Here is a 26,202-nt window from a genome sequence, read left to right on the forward strand (position 1 = left end):
GACTAGGTGCCAGGTGTCCTGGGTTCTTATCCCAACTGGATCCTGTGTAGGCCCCTTCTGCTTGCTACTTCTGTGGCGCAAGTAAGTGGCGCTAAGTGGCCTTAGTTTCCCCATGTGTCTAACAAGGAAGTTGTACTAGGTGAGGCTCTAGGTGTACTTCTAACTTGGCCATTCAGCATTTCCGTGTGTTTACAGGGAATTCGTGAAGCTCCTCTCTGAATGAGAAACCTGCCCCCCACCCAAAAGGCAAAGCTAAGACGATAACCCAGAGTTCACCCAGACACAAGGTTCCTCATAAATAGACTCAGCCTCTCTGAATCTCCTTCCTCATCTGTCAGATGGCAATTAAACCCATCTCACAGGGCTGTGAAGATTCATCAAGACGACAGTGGTTGTAAAACCCTTAGCACACACAAAGCCTCCTTAGGGAAAACCAGGACTGCCTGACCAGCAAAGTTTGCCAGGTACTGTATGGGGGCTGGAGTCCTGTTTCCCCTGCAAAATGGAAAAAGACTGATGGGCACTTGGTGGGATTCACATCATCACCCCAGGCCTCAGATGGTAATGTGCTTTGTGTCTGCAGCATAAGGTCTAGCCCCAGTGCCCCTGTGAGCCCTGTACAAGCGTTGGTGTGGGTGTGGTGTCCAGAGCTCTGGGCTGGAGGTGGTGGGGCAGGGGCCATGGAACCTGGTCTGCCCCAGCTGTGGTAGGGCTGGAAGGCCTCAGGTAGATCACTTTCCCTCTCTGGGCTTTGTTTCCTATCAGTGCAGTGATGGTTGAGCACAGAAATTCCTGGGTTCTGCATTTGTTCATCCAGCGTTCCTGAAGGCCCCTTAGTTGGCAGGAAAAGTTTGGGGCTTCAAGCCTGGGCCCAAGATTCTGATGCCCTCAACCCCTTCCTGGAGACCTTCACCCAGGGTGCAGGGGGCTCTCTCTTAGCTTCTGGAAGACAGAACCAGCCCTTCCCAGAAACAAGGCCCTGGACTGTTGCTGAGTACTCCTGAAAGGGATCTCAGTAGGGCTAGGATGCAGGGGCAGCTACCTGGGGCTCCCCACTTCCCAACCCTGAACCCAGAAGGGCCCTGGGTGGGGGAAGGGGAGAGGAGGGTAAGGACAAGGAGGACTTTTTGGTTCTTTTCATGCAAAGAAAAACAGACTCACTCTCTTCTTGACTGCAGTTGACCTGATGCTTAAGCTTGGAGCGAGAGGCAGGATCCATCCTCCAGCTTCCTCAGGAGGAGAAAGATCAAAGGTAGGAGAGCTGGGTCTGAGAACTGAACTTGACCGTGCAACAACATCAATTTAAGCCACTCCCCCTATGTCTACAAGCCCAGTTGGCCTGGCAGCTAGGGGTGGGGTGGGAGCAGGACTGAGTGCTGTTGCCCCTAACAAGCCCTGCTCCCTCTCCCAGAGAGACCCTGGGTCCCAGACAGTGCCCCTGGCCCAAATCACCTTCCCCTCCAGGCCTTGTATATGGTTCCCCCTGCTTACACTGCTCTTTCCCCTTTGTCTGCCTAGAAACTCCACTCACCCTTCAAGGCCTTGCTAAAGCATCACTTCCTCCAGGAACCCCTCCCTGCTCTCCCAGCCGAGTCAGCAGAGTCCACAGAACGTGCAGGTGGGTCAGGCTGGTCTTGGCATTCCTCACAACCCCATTGTAATGGTTTGTTTCCAGCTCCCTGACTAGATGGGCACCTCCCTGAGGGCAGGCCCAGGGTCTCATTCATCCCCAGGGGCCTGTGGGATCATTGAGTGAAGCGCTTTGCCTGTGCCCACGTTCACTGGGAGCTCCAGGATCTTTACCAGACTCCTGGCTCTCAGGTCAACTTTTCCCACCCACCCAGTCATGCCAGAGATGAACAGATGTAGTCAGAACCTCCTTTTGGGAATGAACTTTCTTCAGAGTCCTGTCTTGTCCCTGCCCAAATTCTCCTTCTCTTACTGCCCCTCTTCCTGATGGCACCCCCGCGCTCTCAGCCTGGAGGCCCCTGCGACTCACTGCTGACCTCTAGTAGGGTCCTTGTCTTCTGGACAGCCCCATCTGCTTCCTCCGGGTGGGTGCTGAGGCCAGGGTCCTCCTCTTCCACCTCTGGCCCTCTCAGGCCCCAGGGGGGCGAAAGCAGGCCCAGCTCTCTGCCCCCGCTGTCCCTCGGAGGGGCTGGGCCTTCCATGGCCTCTAAGCGGGGGCTGCAGTGGCTCTGTGTCCAAGCAGGTGTCCTGGATCTCCCCAAACATGGGGGCGAGGCCCTTAGTGGCAGCTGAGGAAGCCCAGGGCCAGGCCTGTGCTGGGCCGGGCAGGGGTGGGTGCAGCGGGCAGGTGGGGTGGGTCAGTCGCTGAGCACGGCCCCCGGGAGCTCGTTGGTGAGCGTGTGCCAGCGCTCGATCCGCTTGTCCTTGTTCTTCAGGCAATCAAACCAGTGCTTCAGGCGCTCGCCCTTGGCATTGATGCCCAGAACCACGCCGCCTGCAGAGGGGAGCCGAGAGGCAGCCAGGACACGGTGACCTCTGACTCTCAGGGTCTCTCTGGAACCAGTACCCCCTGGCACCCCTCCCAGACTTTGTGCTCCACGGCCAGACTCTCTTCCCTGCCCACCTGCTCTGAGGGTGGACTGTGGTCTGACTGCCCCACTCTTGGAGCCCCCACTCCCCCAATCAGGGCCCAGGGATCCTGCTCTTCCTTTACCCAGGACCAGAGCAGTACCTGCGGGGCAGCACAGTGGCTTGTGTTGGTGCTAGGGCAGCTCCACTGTGCACAGCCACCAAGCCCACCACAGATTTGGGGCCACAAGGGCTCAGAGTCCAGCCTGAGGGGCTGACCATCATCACCTTTTACCCCTGCTCCACCACAGACTGCTGTGTGACTCGGCCAGGCCTCTTTCTCTCTCTGGGCCTCTTTCTCTGTCACATGGGGTCAGGCTGGATCACGTCTATGGCCCCAACTTTCCCCAAAGGCCAGGAAGGCGGGACTGTGGCCTGATTCAGGGCCCCTGCCCTTTGCTGAACCCAGGATGGGCATGTTGCTAAACAGCATTCCCATCGTGTCCTCTCACCGATGAAATCGTTGGATTTTCCAATGTCATAATCCCAAACGGTGATCTCCAGGGTCTTCTTGGCCAGGTCCCCGTGCTTAATCTCATAACAGAATTCCTGGTGGCCAGAAGGGGAGTGTCAGGACCAATGACACACGGCCTGTAAGTCGGCTGGTGGCCAGGAGGGTGGGCAGTGCACAGCAGTGGATGATAATGGATTCTCACCCATCTCACCCACTTCCATCTGAGAGCCCAGCTGAGCTCCTCAGGGTCCCCTTCCTTCTGACCCACCTGCCCCTTTGTCACTGAAGCTGCTTTTCTCAGGATCCAAGAGTCTCCTTATTGCAAGTCAGCGCACACTTGGCGGCCTTGGCATGCTTGATCTCTCTTGGGTCTGATTCTGCTGACCACTCCCTTCTTTGTGGAACTCTCTCCCACCAGCTTCCAGGATCCTTCAACATCTGGTGTCCCCCTCTCTCCCTGGCAGCACCTCCTCGGCCTTCTCTGCCTGCACCCGAGTCACTCAGGCTCTGTCAGAGGCTCCCCTCCCTCATCTCGTTCTTTGGAGCTCCTTTCCGGCTGCACCCACCCCCTGGGCTGAGGACCTGGGTATCTATCTGCCCCCACCTTCCTGGGGCCGCTCACATCCTCACACCACCCCCTCCACATCTAACATGGCTACAATCCCATCAATTCAATCCTCCGAAGAGTTTTCCAGGCCGCTCCTCACTTCTGTCTGTACCACCTTGGCCTGGTTCAGCCTGGCCTCACTTCTCCCACCAGTCCTCCTACCCCACGGCTGGGGGCTCTCCTGTCAGTCCGTCTCCAACCTCCAGCTCCCACAGTGACCCTTGAAAAACCCAGTCCCTCCGGGGTCCCCTGTCCTGAGGGAGAGTGAGTGGCTCATGGCTTCCCCAGCCTCTCGTACCTCGTTGAACTCTGGGTTTAGGGTTTTCTTCTTTACCGCTGTCTTATGTTTGGATTTCTTGTCCACATCTGGCTTCAGGTATCTGGAATTATAACCAATCAATAGGCAGAGAGTGAGAAGATACTGAGCATACATGGAGCCAGCAGGGCTTGGAAGAGAGAGATTCCCAGGCCTCCCGTTCATCCTAACCCTCGGATGTCCCCAGCACTACTCTGTGACAAAGGTGAGCAGTCAGTGCAGTGGGAGAAGCAATGGGTCCTTCATCACCTGGACCTCTGTTCACAGCCCATTTCTGACATCACAGAGCCCCTCCATCCCCTAGGAAAGAGAATTTTTTTTATTTCTGGAAGTCTAATTTTCACAGCTCTCATTTCCCACCAGAAAAACATTTTTAGCAAAGTTGGTCCCTTGCTAGAGCTCTTTTTGTAATAGCAGATTATGGAGATAGAATTCACACGCTATAAAATTCATCTTTCTCAAGTGTATAACGCAGCGTTTTTTAGCATAGGAGCTGAGTTGTACAACCATTGCCACTACCTCACTGGAGCTTTGAGGAAGGAAAAAAGGTCTTTAGGGCAGTGACAGCAGTGCTTCCTGAAGGGAAAGAGGGAAGCCCTGCTTGCGGGCCAGCTCCCTCCACGGGCATCAGCTCCTTAGACTTCGATGCAGAACAGCAGTCTTCATCTGGGGCTCAGAAAGGTGGAGGGACTCACCCAGGGTCACACAGTTGCTCCGCACAGGGATGGTGCTCAGAAGCCAGGCCCTGTCCTTTGCAAAGCTTCTTACCCTGTCCCTGCATAGACACTAGTGACAATTGCCCTGCTCCTGCTGACAGGACCACATTTGTCTCACCCACCACCAGCTTCCTGGTACCCAACTTGATGCCTGGCACTGGGTGGGATCAGTAAACATAGAAAGTGGTACCTCATTATTGCTTTTCTGTGCACTTTTTTAAAAAGTTGTGATTGTTATTACATAAGAAATACTGGTTCGTTATAGAAACACTAGAAAATATGTATTAACAGAAGTTGGGGGTGGAGAAAGAAATGAATACACAGGTCTGCACAAAAGCCTGTTCCTTAGCAGCTTTATACAGCCATCAGAAATTGGGAACAGCCCCCATGCACTTCAACAGGAAGTGACCTGACGGACGACTACTTGGCAATGCAGACCTACAGACAGAACTCTGGGCTCAGGCACCACGTGGCTGGCTCCCCAGAGCATTAGATTATGTAGGAGTTGCCTTTATAAGTCAGTCTGGAAAAGGCAAAACTGTTGCGACAGAAAACAAGTCAAATGGTTGACTGGGGCCCGGGGACCTTTCTGGGGTGATGGTATCTGGATCTTAACCATGGTGGTGGTGACAAGACTGTATACTTCAGTCAGTCACACTTCAAAAGGGGAGAAACCTACTGGATGTAAATTATACCTCAATAAAGATGACTTTTTAAATAGGTTGGGGGGGTTCCCTTAAACCCTCACCCAGAGATGGTGAATTTCTGCATTCCTTACAAGCTCCCATGCACTTCTTGACTCGTCTTTGCCTGTTTTACTTTGGGGGCGAGGAGGAGGGATAGGGGCGGTGGTCCTGCACAGTGGAGTGTCTCCCAGCCCTGCCTCCAGAAGGCCCTGAAGGGAAGCTATCCCAGGCTCCCTCAGCGCTGCACGGCCAGTGTCCGTCTAGTGATCCTCACGAGGCCCCAGCTAGGGGTCATCCCCTGTCCTGCCCCCAGGCCTTTGTCTATGCTGTCTCCCTGCCTGGAGTCCCTTCTCGCCTCACCTCACCACTGCATGCAGGGGAGCTTCCTGAGGGAGCGTGGCCTCTGTGGGCGAGAAGTGCACCCTGGCCATGCTCCAGGGGCCCGCCCATGGCTGCTCACCCTCCCTATCAGCACTCCCTCCTGCCTTGGCCACCAGGGCTCATGGAGCCTCCCTACCAGTGCCGCTGCTGGTCCCTTCTGCACAGCAACTGCTGCTCACCTGAGGCCCCTAGAAGACAGCAGAGGGCTGGCGAAGGAAGGGGTTGCCCAGGGCAGCACAGCAAGTTGCTTTGAGCTTTCTCAGTGCCCCTGGGTGTGAGATGGAGATGGTAACAAGTACTGCACAGGGCTGCTGGGGGGCTTCAAACAGGCCTAGCACAGCCCTGGCACCCAGCAATTACTCGGTATGTGTTACTGATTGTTCGTTAACCATCAGCAGAGCCTGAAGAACTGGACTTGGGGTCAGCTTCCAGCCTGGGGAAACTGAGGTAGCTGTCATCTGGGGTGAAGTTTATAAAAAGGGTGCTGACAAAAGGCCTTGGCCCATCTAGCTTTGCCCCTCAGCATCCTCCACCTCCACCTGCCACTTCCATGTAGCTCTCTTCTCAAGGCCCCAGATGCTCCGCTCGGAATCTCACCTGTGCCTTTATTTCCCCTACTTTTACCAAAGAGAAGCCCCACGGTCCATGAAGGGGCCTTTCAGAGATAGGGAGCCCTGAGGAGGCCTGAGCAGCAGCCCCTGCAACTCACCCAGGGAATTTCAATCAGATGTACGGGTTTCTAGGCTGCTGGGGGCCTCCCTCTGATACAGGGGGCCACCCACAGAGCTGCCTGTCTCAAAGGCCACGCTGACCCGGCCCATGGCTGGAGGGTGGGTCCAGCAACTACCACACCTGTGGCAGGGGGAGCCCCAGGCATGGTGGACAGGCCCTGCCAGGGCTACCTCTCCCTGGCTGTGGGAGGTGGCTGGACCCTCTGTTGTACGAGGTGAGGCCCTATTTTCTGGATAACACAGCATGAGACCCTGGAATTCCTATCAACTTGGCAGGTGGGAACTGAGCCCAATTTAGAAATTTCACACCAGCCTTCCCTGGCGGCACAGTGGTAAGAATCCGCCTGCCAAAGCAGGGGACACGGCTTCGAGCCCTGGTCTAGGAAGCTCCCATATGCCGTGGAGCAACTAAGCCTGTGCGCCACAACTACTGAGCCTGTGTGCCTGGAACCCGTGCTCTGCAACAAGAGAAGCCAACGCAATGAGAAGCCCATGCACTGCAACCAAAAATAAATGTTAATTAAAAATTTTTTTCACACCATTTTGGCTTCAGATCATATTTTCTTCCATAAGAACATTCTAGGGCTTCCCTGGTGGTGCAGTGGTTAAGAATCCACCTGCCAATGCAGGAGACACGGGTTCAAGCCCTGGTCCAGGAAGATCCCACATGCTGCAGAGCAACTAAGCCCGTGCGCCGCAACTACTGAGCCTTTGCACTAGAGCCCGTGAGCCACAACTACTGAGCGTGCACACCTAGAGCCCGTGCTCCGCAACAAGAGAAGCCACCGCAATGAGAAGCCTGTGCACTGCAACAAAGAGTAGCCCCCGCTCGCCACAACTAGAGAAAGCCCAGCACGCAGCAATGAAGACCCAAGGCAGCCAAAAATAAATAAAAATGAGAAAAAAACCCTCTAGCATCACAGTTACAGGTGGAGGCACTGTCCTCCCTCCCCAGAGACAATCACTACAGTATCACACTGGTGCCCCCCCCACTACAGTTTGCTTTGGGCTCAGCATAGCTCTGTCCATGCTCATTCAGCTCCCTCATTTATTCACTTCAACTGCACAGCACTCCACTGTACACAGATGCCACATTTTATTAACCTGCTAATGAACACTAGCTATTTCCGTCTTACCGCTATCAAGCAATGCTGCAAAAGCAGCTTTATGCCAGGGCCTGGGTCTCTAGGATGCAGACCTGGAAGGGAAATGATGTGGCCACAGGGCGTACGCATCTTTCTAGGTTACCGAGTATCACTTACTTTCCCTCCACTTTAAAGAGTCTAATTGTCTTCTGAGCTATTACAGCATTTCCGTTCCCAGTGGTCTCTGATCCACTGGAAATCACTGTCTTGCTAATGGTTGAAGTTGGGCCCCAACATTGTTTTTTGAGCAGAAAACCAGTAGTCCTTGTGATGGCCTCTGTCACCTGGGCCTCCTTACTGTCTTCTGAGACCAGAACCATCCCTCCTCCTTAACTATTTTAAATCCTCTGTCCCTTTCCCTGAGCAGAAACACCTCCTTTCTGCTGAGCCAAATTCCTCCCCAAGTCCTACCCTTCAAGACAACTTCACTATGCCCATCTTTTGTTTGTGGAGCGCACCGAAGCACAGATGATGGTCACTAAAACACAGGCTTTATCCCTCTCCAAATGGCCACCAGCTCCTGCCTGAGCTAGGATCACAGCCTGTCCTGACCCAGGTTCACAGCTCTGGGGCCCCTGAGCTAAGTCTCTCCCCAGTGCTACCAGAAGCCCCACCTGTCAGGGTTTGGTGGACCCCTATCTGTGTCTGTGGTACCGTAGAGCACTGCCCACATGTGCCCAGCCCTAAGTCCTGATGGAGTCCATTCACTGGATCTCCTGGCCTCCTGTCCCCTCCTCCAACCTGCTCACAGCCTTTCCTGGGCCCCATGACCACAGAGAGACCTGATCCAAACATCAGGAGATAACTACTCTCTCTCTGTGTGACTGGGCTGCCACTCAACTGCTATGGACGTCAGTTTCCTCATCTGAGAAATGGGTTTGGCCAGACTCAACCCACAGAGTTGCCCAAAGAGCGCAGAAGAGTATGACCTCGTGGGCACAGCACCCCCTGTGCTTCACACAAGTACTTGCCACACGGACTACTGATCTCGATGCATGGACCTCCCTAGTCCCTGGAGGTGAGAAAGTGGGGAAGGAGGCGGCTGGCCTGGGCTGCACACTCACGTTTTCACGTAGGGGTCCGAGTAGCCGTTGGCGTCCATGGCAGCCAGGTGTGCGCAGCGCACAATGCCGACCAGCAGGCCCTGCTTCTGCGAACTGTACTTGAGGGAGATGAGAATGCGGCCCCGCTCCTCCAGGGACTTGTCTTCTGTCTTGTCCACCTGTGGGGCAGGTGGGTGGTCACTCAGCTGTCCTTGCCTGCTCCCACCTCTCCTGCAGCCACAGGCCCAGGCCAAACGGAGCCCGGTGGGTGCTGAGGGGTCACCCTGGCCCCGGCCCCCTGGAAGGTGCTTCTTGGAGCTTCTTAGGCACATTCCCAACCCCAGGGGGAGCTAGGAGGCAGGTGGGGTGTGGCCTAGGCCTGCCCTGCCTAGCACCTGCCTCGGATCAGACCTCAACTCTAGGTCTCACTGTGTGGCCTCCCCACCCCAGCCAGCCCACTGAGACCATTCCTCACCCTCCTGAGACCACCTGTTTCTACCTTCCAGCTGCTACTCACCTGGAACCCCTTTCCTTTACCCTCTGTCCACCCAGCCTGAGCCCTATGACCCCCAAAGGCCCCTCCTAGGTTTCTCTGCCAGGCTCCTCTTGCACTCGGTCCCTCTGCTCTGGACTGTTCACTGCCTGGCACTAAAACGGCAGCTTACGTGGCCCCTCACGGGCAGGGGCCATGCTTGCACCTCTCTGTAGACGGGGCTCCCGTTAGGTGAAGGAAGGACTACCTTCCCCAACTCCCACACCCAGGGCAGACATGGCTAGCTGACGACTGAATTCACCCTGAGCTCAAATGCAGCCTCAGTATCTTCTCAACACAGTGCTCAGGCAGCCTGTACCCGTGGCTCAGAGGAGGCGGGTGAGATTTAACTACCTGCCACTCGGGCCTAGGGCTTTGTGTATGACAGCCTCACTAAACCATGGCTCTTGTGGCAGTTGTGATGTGTGAAAATTAAACAGTATAAATGAGCCGGGATATTTTCAGCTGTTTTTTTAGGGTAGGATATACTTTGGATTGTTTCACATGTAGACCATTGAACTGGGCATCGTTCAGTATTTACGGAGAACGAATAAGGTTTACAAGGCTATGTAAAATCTATAAGGTATCATCAAAATGAAACTTTACTGCCGATTGATTTTTCTGAACTGTACCCTTGTCATTGTGGGTCCCTGAACTGGACCAATGAGATCCTAGCAAATTCAAGCAAGGCTAAGCAAGTCCCTGATCACACCTGGTGCACAAGCATGCATGCTTTCACGCACCCCCCCCCCACCCACCCCGGGCATGAAACAGGTGCTCACACATGCATTCCACGCTCTCACACACTGCTCACACACAATTCACACAACACAGAGGTGTTTGTTTATGTCAGGGATCAAAACTCAGAAACACAACTCCAGCAGGAGTTGGTGTTGCCTTTTATAAGTAACATATATCATTTGGAGAAACTGGGTCACCTATGGTTAGTGACTAATAATAAAATTAGAAGGGTTATCTCCATCACACAAATATCTATGAGTGGGAGAGAACGTGACAATGGAATACAATTTGCTCAACTTATGCAAAAAGACAGAGCTGGGTTTCTGGGAGGGAGGTCTGACCTCAGGTCACTTGTTCCAGGCCAGGCTGCGCTAAGCATGTGTCTCGGGGCCCTATGGGGGAGGGGTACAGGCCCTCGGGGGACAGCTGCTGGACTGTCCTCTTGAGCTTTCCCATTGCCCAGACCTCTGGTAGGGAACTGTCCTGGGGAGGGGACTGTGCCCTGAACACCATGCAGTCCCTGAAGGCATAGGTTTCTTAGAGTCCCGGGCCTTGGACCTCTTGGCCAACCCCTGCTGGCCCTTTTGAACTGGGTGAGGGCAGGCCTGGGGAGGGGAAGGAACGGGGAGGAGAAGGGGGAGGGGAAAATTGCTCAGAGACTCTGGGAGGGCTCAGCTGCTGCAGACGACCCGGGGGCAAAATTGGTTTTGACATTTTCAAACAATTGCAATTTCTAGGAAAGAATGATTTTCTGTCTCCTCTGGGTATCTCACAGGCACCCCACGCCTAACATGTTCCAGTTGCGCTCCGAGCATCCCCAGCTGCTCCTCCCATGGTCCTCCGCATCCCAGTTAATGACCCTTCATCCTCCCAGGTGCTCGGGCACCAGGCCTGAGGATACCGACCTTCAGCCCTTCTCCTGCCTCCACTGCTGCCCCGCCTAGGCCTGGGTCCTGTTCCTCCCTCCACCCTGCTGGTCTCCCCGCCCTGGCCCTCCACTCCCTCCCATTCTGAGGAGCCTGTTAAGTCCTCAGGTGCCTTGGCCCCTGCCTAGCACCCTCCTGTGGCCCATCTCACTCAGGGATAAGGCCAGAGTCCTCCCAGCATCCCCAACCCCCAACCTCTGCTCTCAGCTCCCAGGACCCCCCTCCCCTCTCTCTCTCTGCCCCTCTCATTTGACCTCTTGCCTGTGCCTCCCACAGGCTGGGCGCTTTTCCATACAGGGCTTTGCACCTGCTGTTCCTTCTGCCTGGAATATTCCCTGCTCGCCGGGTGAGCCCTCCCAGAGCACCCGTCTAACCCATTGACTCCTCTCATGCTTTTTTTCTCGGCCCTGTCCCTGCTGAACAGACTATCGTTTGGGTCGTTTATTTCATTTTTTGTCTGTCTCCCACCCAAACTTCATGAGGGCAGGGAGATTTATCTGTCTCCCCAGCACCTGCAGTTGTGCCAGGCACATAGTAGGTGCTCAATAAATGCTCCTGGCCCTGCGCTCAGGGCAGGGTGGGCCCTGGACGGCTGCAAAGCCCAGCACCGGAGGCCGTGGCACACTCACCGGCAGCTGCTTCTCCAGGCAGATGCTGAACGTCTTGGTGTGGTTAGGCTTCAGCTTCTTGAGGGGCACCCGCGTCTCCCCTATGAACTCGTTGTGGCGGAATTTGTCCTCATCACACACCGAGATCCTGGAGGGCAAGGGGCCTCTCAATTTGCTGCCAAAGTCAGTGCAGATTTGCAGGCGGTGGGCCGGGGGATGTGGGGAGGGCCTGCCCTGTGGACAAGGCTGGGTGGGGTGGGGTGGGGGAGCCGGCGGCCCGGGGTCTCACCCACCGCAGGGTCTTTCGGATCATGTCTTCGTCTGTGATCCCGTAGTAAGTGAGGGTCTCATTCCATGTGGGGTTCAGAGTGTTTCGGAGAGTTTTTGTTCTGAGCTTATTTGCCTGGAGAGAGCAAAAATGATCCTCTGAGTGTCAAAGAGGGTGATGGGCAATGTAATGGCCCCAAACACTTCCCAATCCCCCAGATCCCGTGCATGAGTGCTCTTCCCTGGCAAAGGGGGATTAACGCTGTTGTTAGTCAGCTGACTTTAAAACAGGCCGACTGGGGACTTCCCTGGCGATCCAGTGGTTAAGACGCTGCACTTCCGACACAGGTGGTTTATCCTGATGATGTGGGTGGGCCATGTCCCACGTCATCACAGGGCCCTTAAAAGTAGAAGAGGGAGGCGAGAGAAGAGTCCGAAGGAGCGTGACAAGGGGAGAAAGTCAGAGAGGCGACACCGGCTTTGAAGATGGAGGAAGGGGCCACGAGCCAAGCAAAGGGGGTGTCTCTAGAAGCTGGAAAGGAATGGGAAATAGCTTCTCCCCTCGAGCCTCCAGAATGGAATGCAGCCCTGCTGACACGTGATTGTAGCACAGTGGGACCTATGTCGGATTCGCACCCTGCAGAACTGGAAGGTGTGAGATTTGTGGTGTCGTAACCCACCCAGTTGGTGGTCATTTGCTAGCGCAGCCCTAGGAAACTACAACAGGAGAATCCTGCCTCCCAGGTGCATGCCCAGGTGTGTGGCGGGGGGGGGGGGGGGGGGGGGGGAGGGTGTCTGCAGGAGGCGTGGTCTGGGCGGCTGGGAAGCCTGGCTCGGACCTAGATTCTCTCCCTCAGCCTCCTTGCCTTTACTCAGGCTGGCCCCTGCGGGGAAGGCACCTCTCCTGGAGGACGCCTGGGGGCTGCCTCCCCTCCTTCCTCTGTGCTTCCAGAGATCGTGGTTCTTAGACTCCTTACCTGCCTTGCCCCCTTCAGTCCCTGACTTCCGTAGCCGATTCCCTTTGATGTCCGCCACAAACCGGCCCAGGCTTTGAGGTCAGACAGCCCTGGGTTCAAATCCCAGCTCCACCACTTACATAAGCTCTGTGGAGCCCAGTGGGTTACTGACCCTTTCTGAGGGTCAGGCTCCAGGGCGTAACACCACATCTCTCAGCCTGGTTTGTAGAACCTTCTCTATAAGGTGCTCTATGAAACTCTGCCCTACAAGGGAATCTATCCTATGGGGGGGTCCCTAGGATTCAGCAGCCAGGTACTGCCGACTCGAGGTCCCAGGAGTCTAGAGACGCACGGTCACTAAGCCCCCGAGTTGGGGCCCTTCCCCTGGTCGCGTGGCCTTCACAGCCCTGGGGGTCCTCCCTGCAGCATGAGGACAGAGAGGCCTGGAGTGGGGAGCCTGCTCCTCCAGGTGTAGTGGGAGGTCCACTGCCCTTTCTCCCGCAGCCCTGCCTTCCCTTCTGGGATGGCGCCACCGGACCAGGGGCAGCCTGGGCCCCAAAGTTAACTCAGGCCCCAGCACCCTGTGGCTCCTCAGCCTGGAGTGGCCACCTGGGGGTGGGACCCCCCAGTAGGTCTGCAATTGTCCTGAGCAGTGTTGGGGGAGGCCCTCTGCCCAGGGGGGTGCCCCCACTGCTGACTCTTCCTCTCTATCAGGTCACTCGAGGGCCAGGAAGGAACTCCCCAACTTTGGCTTCTAAGAAGGAGGCCAGGACAAGAGCACCAGCCACTGGGCTCTGCGGCTCATGCTTCTGTGTCCTGTGTCCCCTGTCCCTCTGCCTCCGCCCTGGTCCCTACCTGGAAACAAAGCTGCTGGACTCCAGTTGAGTCCCCCCTGGCATGGGGTCTGCTCTACTCAGCCCTTGAGATATCTGTGGGCTAGGGAAGGACCCAATTCTGAAAAGATGTGACCTTCCCTCCCATGACATTACAAATAAAACTACACTGAACTGTAAGACGTATGAAAGGAAGTCTCATCAAGTTCTGATCTTCTAGTGTTGAAGGCCACCTTGATGCTTTTCGTAGAGAATTTAAAAAATGTTTTTTCCCTCTCCTTTCATAGATGCACCTGTTGGGCTGGTCTGCTTGTCGGGTCATCCGGTACAGGAACAAGGGTTCTGTAGTCAAATAATTTGGGCAGTTGCTGACTACTCCATCCCTCTTGTGGGGCATCACAGGGCAGCCCATCAACACATTAAAGGCTCTGGTAAGTCCTGCAGTAAAGAAACCTGTTTAACAATGTTTCCCAGTGTTATCTGGCCACAGAACCCTTTGCGCACAGTATTAACGTCCAGCTGAGAGTGTTTCTTTTAAAACGCTGGCCTAGAAATTCTCCCCGCGAGTTTCCCCAACTCAGTGGACAGGTGGTGCTGACTCAAGGTCCCTGGGAGGCCTAGAGGGTGTGGGGGTGACTGGGTGCTCTGGGTGGAGGTGGAGTGAACCCTCGACTTGCTTGGGCTCTGAGTGGGTGTGGGAGCCGTGGGCCTCCCTGGGTGCCCCAAGCCCAGCCTGGGCCCCAGTCGCGACAGGAGGGCCCCTTACCTTACTGGCTCCTGGAAGCAGGTGCAGCTTGACATAGGGGTCTGCCAGCCCATTGTGGTCCATCGGCTTCAGGCCCTGAGCAGAGGAGAATGGCGAAGGGTGTAACTGGGGGCTTGGGGACACAGAGCTGCCAAGGCCTCCAGGCACCTGGGTCAGCAGGCATCCCCACCCCCTGGGCCTCCTGGCTGGGTCCATTCATGACCCTCTTCACAGAAGCAATCCTGCCCCACACCCCCAGAATGGGGGGTGGCAAGGAAGGCTCCGTGCTGGTGCGATCTCCCCCCCACCGCCACCCCAAACGCCTGGCCCTGGGCAGGCAACATGGGGTGCCTTTGTCAGATCGGCCTCTGTTTTCCTTATCTTGGAGGCCAGGTGACTCACTTTCTCTGAATGAGGCCCTCGTTCTCCTGCTGTGGTCAGGCCTTTCCTTCTTCCCGATCCCCCTTCTCCCTGCTCCCCGTGCACTGCGACTTCCCTCACAGACCCGAGGTCCTTGTGACCCTCTGTCTGCTCATCCACACGCTTCCCTGAGGCCGTGGGAAAACATTCTGTGTCCTGGAGACCAGGCTCAAGTTCTCTCTGGCTTTGTCACAGCCCCCTGCCAGTCTGTGTCCCCAGAGGCCACACAAGCTGGCCGGCCGTGGAGGGTCCCTCCACAAGATGGCACCCCTCACTCTCTCCCCATTTTTTTTTTTTTTTTTTGCAGTACGTGGGCCTCTCACTGTTGCGGCCTCTCCCGTTGCGGAGCACAAGCTCTGGACATGCAGGCTCAGCGGCCATGGCTCATGGGCCCAGCCGCTCTGTGGCATGTGGGATCCTCCCGGACCGGGGCACGAACCCGTGTCCCCTGCATCGGCAGGCGGACTCTCAACCACTGCGCCACCAGGGAAGCCCCCCCTCACTCACTCTCAACCACCAGTCAAGTGTGCACAGCCAAGGAACTCACGGAACCATAAACAGGGGCCTAGGTGACCTCATGCTCGCTCCTGCTTGTGCTAATCGTCTATTCTGCTTCTAGGATGGCACATGGGGATGGAGGAAGGTAGCTGGGGCATGTGTGGGGTAGAGCTGGCAACCCCACAGCCTCATTCAAAGATGAGCTGCAGGGCTTCCCTGGTGGCGCAGTGGTTGAGAGTCTGCCTGCCGATGCATGGGACACGGGTTCGAGCCCCGGTCCGGGAAGATCCCACATGCCGCGGAGTGGCTGGGCCCGTGAGCCATGGCCGCTGAGCCTGCGCGTCCGGAGCCTGTGCTCCACAACGGGAGAGGCTGCAACAGTGAGAGGCCCGCGTACCGCAAAAAAAAAAAAAAAAAAAAAGACAGGCAAAGATGAGCTGCAAGTTGGCTGCTCATGACGAGCCCACCTCCCAGGGGAGCTGAGGCTCTTCTCCCCCATCCCCACCTTGGTTCGGAGGAGCTCCCAGGTAGGGGCTGAGATCTGAGGTGGGGTCTTCCAACTTCCAAACAACACTGCTCGGCTACTGGGAAGGGGCCCACGGGTTTTAGAGCCAGGCTGGCCGGGGTTCAGGTCTCAGCTCCTGCACTTCTCAGCTGGGTAAGTGGATGACTTCATCTGCCTCCCGAGCCTCAGCTTTATCATCTGTAAAATGGGTTAAGTCCCCACATCTCAAGGTTGTTGGGGGAGCTGAGGAGGCAATGCTGACGCGGGGCCTGCTGGTGGGGCATTTGCTCCCCCCTTCCCCTAAATGCCGGGCCCCTTGGAAGATGCCGGAGAAGCTGCTGAGGAAGGAGGCATCTGAGCTGTGCCGGGAGCTGCCTGGGCTCCAGCTCTGCCCTGCTCCGTGGGGCTGGCTCCAGGACGAAGCTTGGCCGGGCGGCCCTGCATGCACTGTGGCAGAGAGACAGACCTTCCCAACACAGGCCTCTCATTCCGCCTCTCACCCTTTCGCATGAAGGTGGAACTTTCCAGTTCTGCTGTGGATATGAGTGCCCATACGTGCGTGCGTGCGTGCGTGTGCATGTGTGTGTGTGTGTGTGTGTGTGTGGTGCGGGGGGGAGGTGTCTGCTGCCAGGCCCTGTCCTGCAGGACAGCATTAGGTACTGAGCACTCACTCATTTAATGCTCACAACCACCACATAGGTGGGGATGATTAACCCTATTTTACAGATGAGCAAACTGAGGCAGCTCTGCTTACCTAGAGGGAGGGTGGCCAATCTAGGGTCCAGCACTGGGGCATCTGGCATCCTCCCAGAGGCCCCCGAGGAGCTCTGCCTGTCGGCCTCAGCCTTCCTACCCCCTGGGGCTTCTCCCCACACCCCAGCCCAGCGCCAGCTCCTCCCATGCCTGCACCGCCCCTTCCCCTGCAGAACTGGTTCTAAGCAGGGGATGAACTGGAGAATGTGGGAGCGACCGTGGCTTGGGGTCCTCCCATCCCCCATCTCCAATGCCTTGAGTGATACAAACCTAAGTGGACACACGCGTGTGCACACACATACACCCCCTCCCCCCAGTTCACCCACATAGCCCCTCTAGAGCCTGGGTAGGGAAGGCGGGGCACACAGCACAGGAGGGGCCTGGAGTCTGGGTGGGGAGGAGAAGGGACGGCTCTGGCCAGAGCAGCCTGGCAGCCAGTGCCCATTCCCAGTCCCCTGGCCTGGACAACCTCTACACAGCTGGGTGGAGGGAGAGGGGAAGGGGTCTGCCTGGGCGTGCACCCTGCCTTCCACCTCAGCACAGCCGGGGGTTATCAGATTCCCAGCTCTGTGCCTAGGGCAGGTCTAGAGCCCTTTCGAGGAGGGCAGGGTGTGCCCTGTGTCACAGCCCGAGCAGCTCCCAGAGGAGGAGGTGGGGGCGGGGATGGTGCTGGCCCAACAGGGACACTGCTCACCCCTGCCCCGGTGGCCCAGCCACGGCGGCCCAGGCCGGGTGGGGCACAGCCAGGGCCGAACCAGGCAGCCTGCCCCTCTGGGTGAGCAGAGCCACGGGCAGGGCGGGAGGAGGGGCAGAGGAGCTCGCAGGTTGGGGTGCTGGTGGTGTGGGGCTGGGCGCAGGCAGTGATGCCGGAAGCTCCTTGCTCTGAGCCGGCCCCAGGCCCTTCCACGGCTCTACCGGGAGGTCTACCAGGCCGCACGGCTGCCCTTACCTTGCGGGAGAACATCAACTTGGGCACCTTCCTCCCAGGGGGAGTGTCGCGGTGTGGGGATGAAGGGAACAGCGTGGCTGAGAACACAGCTGATGGGTGCCAGCCCGGGGCAGGACCAGCGTGGGGTTTACAGACGCCCACGCCTCCACCCAGAGAGCAAGCTCAGGCCGGTGCGACCAGAGACTAATCCCCCGCCTGGCATGGCATCAGCGTCCAGAGCCTCCTCGGGGAGTCCGGAGGCACCCAAGTCCAACCCTTCCTCTTGGCCTGCAGGACAGGCCTGTCACCTCCCTGCCTGCCCTTCCCTCCTTCGACAGCTCCCCAGCTCTGGGGCCTCTGTCTCCTGAAAGCTGCCCCCCACCCCCATTCTCTCTGGCTTCTCTGTTCTACTCTTTCCCCTGAAAACCTCACTGTAGGGGAGGCAGCTACATCTCAGGAGCAGCTGAGATGACTGAAGCAAGAACTCCCTCCTCGCCCTTTGCGCACAGGTGGGGCCTACCTTGGCCTTACTGATGGTGCAGTGGAGAGCGTTGTTCTCCTGGTCGTAGAGCAGGCTGAAGTCCAGCGTGCCCAGGGCAGCTGCAGACAGGGAGGGCTCAGGTCATGCCGGGCCCACACGGTGGAGAAGCGTCAGCCACCCCTGTGCGGCCGGACGAGGTGCCACGGTGACCGCGCTGATTGCCACCAGCAGAGCACCTGCTGCATACCAACCCCGCCAACCCTGAGAAGGAGGCTCGAGGGCGGGGGGGTTAGGCCTGTCACCTCCAGACACTGCGAGCGGTGAACTGAGAGTCAAAGCCAGGCAGTGGGCCCCTGACCCCTACGCCGTGCCTCGCGGCCCGTGGCTGGTCCAGGGTGGGGCCACATGTGCCGCACTCAGCTAAAGGGGTTCCTGTCCTCCTGGTGCAACCACTGGCCAGGGCTCTGCACCTCAGCTCCCCCCGCCTCTTAACGGTCCCAGGAGTGTGCGAGAAGGCAGAGGGGTCAGGCTCTGCAGCACTGCAGGACCCAGCCCGGCCGACTGGCTGGCCCACTCGCCGCCCCCCAGCAGCACTTGGGGCTGCGGCTCCCTGGTCTGCCCGGTCCCTCTGGAGTGCTGCGCCGGGTGTGAGGAGAGAGCTGGGCCCGCGAGCTGCTACCCCGGCCTCTAAAAGGCAACGAGTGATTCCCAAGGGCTGGGCAGCGGGTGCAGCAGTGATTGGATGCAGCTGCCGCCCTCGGGCGTGATCACACACGGCAGCTGTGGCTTTTCTCACCAACATGGTTCCCGGCCTGAAGGCTGGGATTGTGGGTGGGAGCAGACCTCCGGGGCAAATCTCTCCCCCGTGAGGTACACATTCACAGGATGTCTTTAGAAGCCCAGATGCTCCTTGCAGGCTGCTGGGCTGGTCAACTGGCATCTAATTCATTCATTCATTCATTCATTCATTCATTCTTTCTTTCTTTCTTTCTTTCTTTACCAAGTGTTTACAATATGCCAGACTCCAGGATCGAAGATATCAATAAGACAGGGTTCCTGCCCCGAGGAAAGCACCGCTTAATGGGAGGAACAGACGAAAAGGATTGGTCAAAACAAAGTCTAGTGGGCCAGGACTGATGGAGGGTTCAGGGGGGACGCCTGGCCTGGATGTGAACTGGGGCCATCAGGAAAAGCTTCCTGGAGGAAGTGACACTTCACCTGAGCCATGCAAGACGAGGAGGGCTTGGCCAGTGCACCTTGGGGCCGGGGGAAGGGGCATTCCAGCCACAGGCCAACCCAGAGGGTGGGGGGGCCGAGTGGTTGGAGTGATGCTCGGGGGGAGGCCAGGGGTGCCCAGTGTGGGTCTAGAGCAAACCACAGCCTGCTGGCCGAGTCCAGCCACTGCTTGTCTTGCACCCCAGCTCCTAACACAGGGTCAGGCACACAGCTCAGTGTCTCTGTCGTTGTCTCGCGGGGGCACCCGTAGGGTGTGAGACCTGCCCTCTGACGTCTGACCCTGGATTCATATCCTGGCTCTGCACTTCCTTGCTGTGTGACCTTGGACAGTGTATCTAGCCTCAGTGTGCCTCAGTTTCCTCATCTGCGAAACGGAGACACAACAGCATCCACCCCATGGCATTGTGCTTTAACACCACGCCTGGGGTACAGAAAGTACTCAGTAGATAATTATAGAAGCAGCGTATCCATTTAGGTGATTTTTCTAGATAACTGTACTTGCCCCTCTGAGACACTTTCTGGAATGAACTCATTCCGAATTGGATCACTCCCCTCCCAGCCTTCGTGAGCAGAATACACAAATGGTCACTTACACTTTTCGGAATAACCTGAATCATTGCTATGACTACGGTTACTGTCCTGTGTCAGAGTCCCAGCCCAGACACAGAAGGGCATGTGAGATGATTCCTCCACCGAGGAATCCCAGGTGGCCACTCCGTTTTGAGGTTTTCTTCATTTTTTCTGCCTCCTCCTTTGCCGTCAGCTTGAAACTCCTGTTAGAGTACTTGCCTCTGGTAGCACAAACAGCTCTCTCTCCTATTCACTAGTTACTTGTCTCTTCTATGAAACCAGGTGAGAATACTTGTTAAAATTGTGTCTAAACTAAAAGTCAATAGGCCATGGGACTTCCCTGGTGGTGCAGTGGTTAAGAATCAGCCTGCCAGTGCAGGGGACACGGGTTCGATCCCTGGTCCGGGAAGATCCCACATGCCGCGGAGCAGCTAAGCCTGTGCACGACAACTACGGAGCCTGCGCTCTAGAGCCCGTGAGCCACAACTACTGAGCCCACACACCACAACCACTGAAGCCCACACGCCTAGATCCCGTGCTCTGCAATGAGAGGCCACCGAAATGAGAAGCCCGCGCACCGCAATGAAGAGTAGCCCCCGCTCACCGCAACTAGAGAAAGCCCGCGTGCAGCAACGAAGACCAAACGCAGCCAAAAAAAAAAAAAAAGTCAATAGGCCTTGAGTGGAGCCTAAAGTCCTTTTCCCTGAGTAGAGCATGCATGCTTTAGTCCAGGTGTATCTGGCCTTTTGCTGCCTGTATCCTAGCTCCCCTCTGTGTGGGTAAGCAGGTGAGGTTCTGTAAGGGAGTGATCTATCACCACGTCTGTAACAACTAACAGCCATGGGCCCAAGCTTCTCCAGGCCCAGGCTTTTGTAATAATAGTCTCTAAAGCTCTTGGCTTTGCACGACATTAAATCAGTCTGCTGTTCCCTTCAGACCTAACCTGTGGCTTGTGCCCCCCAGACATTTGCCTCCTGAGGGCAGGGACCATGCCTCGGCCACACCTCTGACACCAGCAAAGAGCAGATGTCCAATCCACACGGCCAGTCCATCCAAACCAATTCATTCTCCAGCTTCTCACGGGAGCAGAGGTGTGATGCTCATCTATTAAAACAACACAGTCCACGATCTCTGCCCTGTTCCCAATTCCAGAGAAGGACAAGCCAGCAGACAGAGTCCCCACTGGGAAATTCAGCTCCAGGCGGGGAGAGGGGTCCCTTCCACTGGCTCTACAGACATCCGTGTTTAAGGAAGGCCCGAAGCTGCCCAGTGAAACCAACACCGGTATTCACTTCCCAGGAAGGAAGAGCAAGCCCAGTGCTGCTCCAGGATGGGATTGATGAATTTCTTTGAACTCCAAATGCAAGTTTTATAAGAAATAATAGTCTAATGGTGACTGAGTCTAGAAGCTCAGTCACCATTTTTAGAGACTTGCCGGTGGTGGAGCTCTCTGAGAGAGCTCATCGCCCAAAGTCTTTATTTCCTATTTGGAGAAATGAGGCTCAGAGAGGGGAGGTGATTTGGTCAGGGTGGCACAGCAGAGCTGGAAGCAGAATCCAAGCCTCTTCACTCCCATCCTGATAGCTCCCGCCTTAAAGCTTAGTGGCTTCCGAACATTTTTTCTGCCGCTTTGTTTAGCTGAACTCTTGAGAGGGTGCAACGGAGAAACAAAAGAGAGAATAACAGAATTGCTCTTGGGGTGTGGGGAGCGGGAAGGCTCAGCCTCCACCCTGGAGGAGCCTCTGAGTTGAAAACCCCCCTGGGCTTGAGCAGGCCAGGCGGGCCCTGAGGGCAGGTGAAGGTGCTTGTCTGTGTGAGCCACGGGGTCCTGTCCTCCAGCCACTCAAATCACACCTCCTGGCTAAAGTTAACATCCTTGGATAAATAATGAGGCTTGGTCACTAATGGGCCTTTGAGAGTTGTCACCAGCTTGTTGATAATTATAGAGCTTTAATGGGGCTAATTCAGAGAAAATCAAGCTCCAGCCCCCGTCAGTTCCTCTAAGGCAGCACATCCCTCTGCTCTGCTGATGGAGACTGACAGCATCATTTTGACCTTGGTTTGCACCTGGACCTTCCTCGCCCGTACACCCTTGGGAGTAGGAAACCAGCCCTGGTTTTGTTTTGTTTTGTTTTTTTAAGAAAAATGTCAGCCTCTGAAATAGTTTAAAAACAACAACAACAACAACAAAAAAACCATGGCAAGAACCACAGAAAATGATCAAGCCTGCGTCGAAAGCATTTCATAGTTGGAGAAGCTGAGGCGCTGACCAGGCGCTGCAGGGGGTACAAAGAGGAATGAGCCACACATCATATAGCCCTGCTTCTCGGGAGCTCAGAGGCAGAGGGTTAGGACTTTTATAAACCTATTCATTTCCCTGCTTTACATTGTTCAAAAAATTTCCACTGCCACCTGGACTCAGTTCAACCTCCTCGGTGTGGCATTCAAGGCCCTCTGTGATATGACCGCTTCGGCCTCACCATCAGAGGCCTTTTCCCCTTGCTCCAGCCACTCGACTCTTCCTCCTTGCACTAAGCCAGGCTGCGTCCCCCCTCCTCCCAGCCTCAGAGCGCCCTCTCTGTGGGGGAACTCTGTGCAAGCCGGTGCTTCCCATCTGGGCTCCTGACTCCCTGTCCTCACTGCTGGGCTACTTGTGTGTCACGGTTTCCATGAACTCCCTGATGGCAGAGATCGTGTCTCAGGCATTCTGGAACCTCCACACTCAGCATAGTGCCCGACACCTAGTTGGTCTTAGAAGGTTAAGTGCATAGAAATACGGTCCGGGTAGAATATGACTTGGCTCCAAGGAAAGGGAATCACAGCCAGTGGGTACAGGGAAATTATTCGAGCCGAGGGACTTCTGGGCAGGCCTAACAGCGATTCCTCCCCTCCATCCTTGCTCCAGGCCTCTGTGGGGATCAGTCCTGACCTAGCCCAGGGTGAATCATGCAGGGGCAGGTGTAAGCATGGGCAAGAGATGTAATTCTGGCCAACGAGACAGAAGGACAGATCTCCTGGGGACTTCTGGGAGAGGCTCCCTCACTTTTAAACTGAGACATGGGAGAGGAAACTGATCCTTATCAAATTTAGGATCTTATTGTTACATGTGATGTCTGGACCTGCAGCAGCCACCTTGAACCATGAGGGAGGTCAGCCTAAGAGGAAAAGGGCATGGCCATGTGGAAAGACAGAACCATCACCACTGATGCTGCTGACGAGCGGCTGCATGAATCTACCCCAGTGCCCCATGACCTCGACACCCCTCACTGTTTAAGGCACTCTGAATTTTTTTCTGTCACCTACAACCCCCAAATATCCTAGTCGTTACAGCTTTGAAGAATGGACTGTTTCCACAGGTGGAGATTGGGTGGGAGGGCATCTCAGGCAGGGGAGCAGCACATGCGGAGGGTGGGACATAGGACCCATCAGGAGGGCAGCAAGCAGCGGAGTCCAGGTTAGCCAGGCTGCGCTGTGGACCACTGGGAGGGGAAGGGCACTGGGGGGACACTTCTAACTATAATGTTTCTGCATCTTCTCCCCATCAGCGCTCCTCTGTTAGATCAATTTGGAACCTGTCAATTTTGTGCTTATGCCTTGAGGTGATGGGCTTTAAAGAGAAGGAAAAAAAAGGCCGAATAAATAAACAGCACTTCACTCTCGGCCTTGGACAACAGAGCAACCGTCCTAATTTCTTTTTGTTAGAACAGACATAATCCAATAATTAGGGCAGCAAATAGCATAACCCTGGCTAAAGCTGTAATGAACCATCTGGCTTGAATCATTTAGGCTTATTGTAGGGATCTGGTTGTCAGAGCTGGGATGGGCGTAAAGCCTGGAGTATTGGGCAGAGAGCGGTTCCACCCCGGAACCTGGTCCCCCCATGGGCAGGAGCCAAGATTTCCGTGCTCCCATGGTGGGATGTTTGTTCGGCCGCTGAGGGGGTCTAAGCCCAGGGTGGCTGCCCCTTGAAGGGAATGAGGGGGCCAAGCTGGCCCTGGCTCAGCCACACACCGTCCTCCTTGGCTCTTTTCAGCAGACTGCCCTGGTGACATGGGTGTGGCCAGCCCACGGTTCAGGCTGGCAAGGCTGTGTCAGACCTTGTACCGCTGACCTCAAGTGCATCTGTCCCCTGGCAGGACAGTGAGCTCTCTGGGTCCGGGGCCCCAGCCCTGTTCCCTCTGTGCTGCTAGGAGAGTGTTCTGTGAAGGACTGCTGAGTTGATGGACTGAAGATGGGGCACTTTCGGGTCCCCTCCTTGCCTGTGGGTTCAGGGACAGCCAAAAGAAACAACCAGATTTCTCACCTCTTAGCCGTATGTCATCAGAGGGCCCTGGGTGGCACCAGGAGGGCCTGAAGCCCAGGCAGAAGCCCTGCCCTGCTCGCTTGCTCCCTTGGCATAGCAGGAAAGAGGCTGGAAATGGGAACAAGTTCCTCACCCCTTCTTCTGGAGCTGGCTGAAGATTCAGGGCATGCAAAGGGGTGACCTGGGTCTCAGTTAGGGCCTGCCCAAAGGCACAGCAAGTGAGGGGGTGCACCTTGCCCAGGGTGCCAGGAGCTGGGGGGTGTGTGTGAAGATTAAGGGCACAGCCTGGAGGGCAATAAGCTCTCCCGACCGTTTCCCCAGGCCGGCAGGAAAGTGGAGGGACGCCAGACTTCGGCCAGAGGGCTGTGGTCCAGGCCCGAGAAAGTGCAGAGCAGGCAGCTTCCCAGCACAGGCCCGGCTCCGAGCGACCCACGGTCTGACAGGCCTCCTCCCACTTGCACCTCCTGGGCCTCCCTAGGTAGGGTGATGAGAGGTCGGGCCCCACCTCTTCCCGCAGTGGTCACCCCCACTGTCAGCTTCCAGGGGCACATTTTATTCTGGGGGAAACTCCAGACCCCCAGCCTGAGGCCCGTGTGGGCATTCAAGCCAGACGCAGCCACCCTCGCTGCGCTGCGCGGGGGATGGGACCCGGCGAGCCTGGGGGAAGTCGGCGAGCGACCCCTGCCCCGGGAAAGGTCCACCTCCCAGGCAGGACCGGCGTCTGACTCGGGTTTTCCAGCTCTGAGAGTCACGCGGCTGGGGCTACAGCTGGGCTGGGGGCCTGGCGAGCAGCGCTGCCCCCATCCCCACCCCAATCCCGCGTAAACCCATCCCGCACCGCCCGGCGACCTCTTCGTTCTCGGTTTCCCCTCCAGTCCCGGCGCGGGCACTCTCAGAGTCCAGAAAGGCGCCAGGAGCGCCAGCCGGCCGGGCCTCGGCCCCGGAGGCCCCGGGAGCCCTGGCGCTTGCCTAATCCCTGGGGCTCGGGGCTCAGCCCCGGAGGAGGAGGCGCGGGCTGGGGTGGGGGACCCTTCCCGGCCGGGGAAGCGGGTGTTAACAGGTGGGCGAAGGTCGGCGGCCCGGTCGAGCGCAGCGGCGGGACCAACGGACGCGGGAGGAGGAATCACCAAGGTTTCTCCAAAGGACAAGCGGCCCCGCGGTCCCCTGGTCCTCGGCCCCCACGCCAGCCAAGCCGCCGCGCTCTGCGGCCTCCGGCCCCACCAGGGAGGCCGTCCGGCCCGGGCCCCGGGCGCCCTCTTCTTCTCGCCCAGCCCGACCCTCGGCCGAGGGGCCGGTCCGCCGCGGGCTCCGGAGAGGGGAGCGACCACGCGGCCAGCAGCAACTGGTGTCTCCCCGGGGCGCAGCTCCGCCCTGCCTGGGAACAAAAGCCGCCGCCCGCGCCGGGGCTCCCGGCGGGCGGGCCGAGAGGGGGCGCGGCGCGGGCTCCGGGGAGCTGGGCCCCGGAAATGGGACACCCCCGGGGGGCCCCCAAACTTCCCACCTCTCCGATCTGCTCGGGGGCGGTGTCGGGGCTGTGTGTGCCGGGCGCGCGGAGAGCGTACAGCGCGGCCGGGGGCAGCGACACAGCGAGGGGTGTGCCGGGGGAACCGAGACGGCAGGGGATCCGAGGGCGGGCGAGGTCGGGAGCGAGAGCAGCCGCGCAGGGGCGGGGGCGAGAAGCCGGCGGGTGGGAAACTTACTGCAGTCGTCGGACTCGTAGCCGTCGGCGTCCGGCTCGTCCTCGGGCAGCTTGGCAGGCGGTCGCGCCGTGCTGCGGCCGGGGCCGGGGCCGGGGCTGGCGCCGTAGGCTCCAAACAGCTGGTCGACATCCTCGTCGTCGTCGCGGGCGCCGTCGGAGGGGCTGCGGCGGCCCGCGCTGGCCGCGGCAGGGCGCGCGGGGGCGTCCGGGGGTGCAGCGGCGCGAGGCCCGGCGTCCGGCGGCAGGCCCCGCGGGAAGCGGGGGAAGTAGTCGGAGATCTGCTTGATGGGCCGGATGGGGCCGGGGCACACGTCGATGGCCATATGCTCCTGGATGCTGATGGTCGCCTTCTTCCCGCGCCGCCGGAGGGTCATGCAGGCAGCGCGGCCCCGCCCGGGCGCGGCCCGGCCAGACTCGGCGCGGCCCCGGCCCGGGGGCGGCTCAGCAGGCTCGGCTGGGAGCGGCGGGGGCTGCGGGCATCGCCGGCAGCGCCCCCGGACGGCCCTGACGCGGCTGCTGCCTGC

At 57.6% G+C, this 26,202-nt stretch overlaps 1 protein-coding gene across 1 annotated transcript; it reads right to left on the reverse strand.

Annotated features, from left to right (window-relative positions):
* Positions 1 to 1,041: 1,041 nt before the first annotated feature.
* DOC2B (double C2 domain beta) lies at positions 1,042 to 26,202 on the reverse strand. The gene is made up of 9 exons (XM_022595808.3): positions 25,680 to 26,202; positions 17,910 to 17,989; positions 14,307 to 14,381; positions 11,778 to 11,887; positions 11,506 to 11,632; positions 8,699 to 8,856; positions 3,958 to 4,039; positions 3,051 to 3,147; positions 1,042 to 2,464 (listed from the first exon to the last, which is right to left on the reverse strand). Exons 1-9 carry the CDS (start codon positions 26,050 to 26,052, stop codon positions 2,328 to 2,330), a joined length of 1,239 nt encoding a protein of 412 aa, XP_022451516.1. The 5' UTR covers positions 26,053 to 26,202; the 3' UTR covers positions 1,042 to 2,327.

The sequence above is a fragment of the Delphinapterus leucas genome, chromosome 19 (assembly GCF_059928025.1).
Source record: "Delphinapterus leucas isolate spDelLeu-1000000601 "Yukka" chromosome 19, BTC_Dleu_Yukka2, whole genome shotgun sequence".
Classification (NCBI taxonomy): Eukaryota; Metazoa; Chordata; class Mammalia; order Artiodactyla; family Monodontidae; genus Delphinapterus; species Delphinapterus leucas.

What these genes read in the sequence shown, in the direction of transcription:
- DOC2B (XM_022595808.3), bottom strand. Translation starts at nt 26,052, where the DNA reads ATGACCCTCCGGCGGCGCGGGAAGAAGGCGACCATCAGCATCCAGGAG. An exon ending in CTACGAGTCCGACGACTGCA is followed by an intron (nt 17,990 to 25,679) that starts GTAAGTTTCCCA and finishes CCCTGTCTGCAG; the next exon opens with CTGCCCTGGGCACGCTGGAC. An exon ending in ATGATCCGAAAGACCCTGCG is followed by an intron (nt 11,633 to 11,777) that starts GTGGGTGAGACC and finishes CTTGCCCTCCAG; the next exon opens with GATCTCGGTGTGTGATGAGG.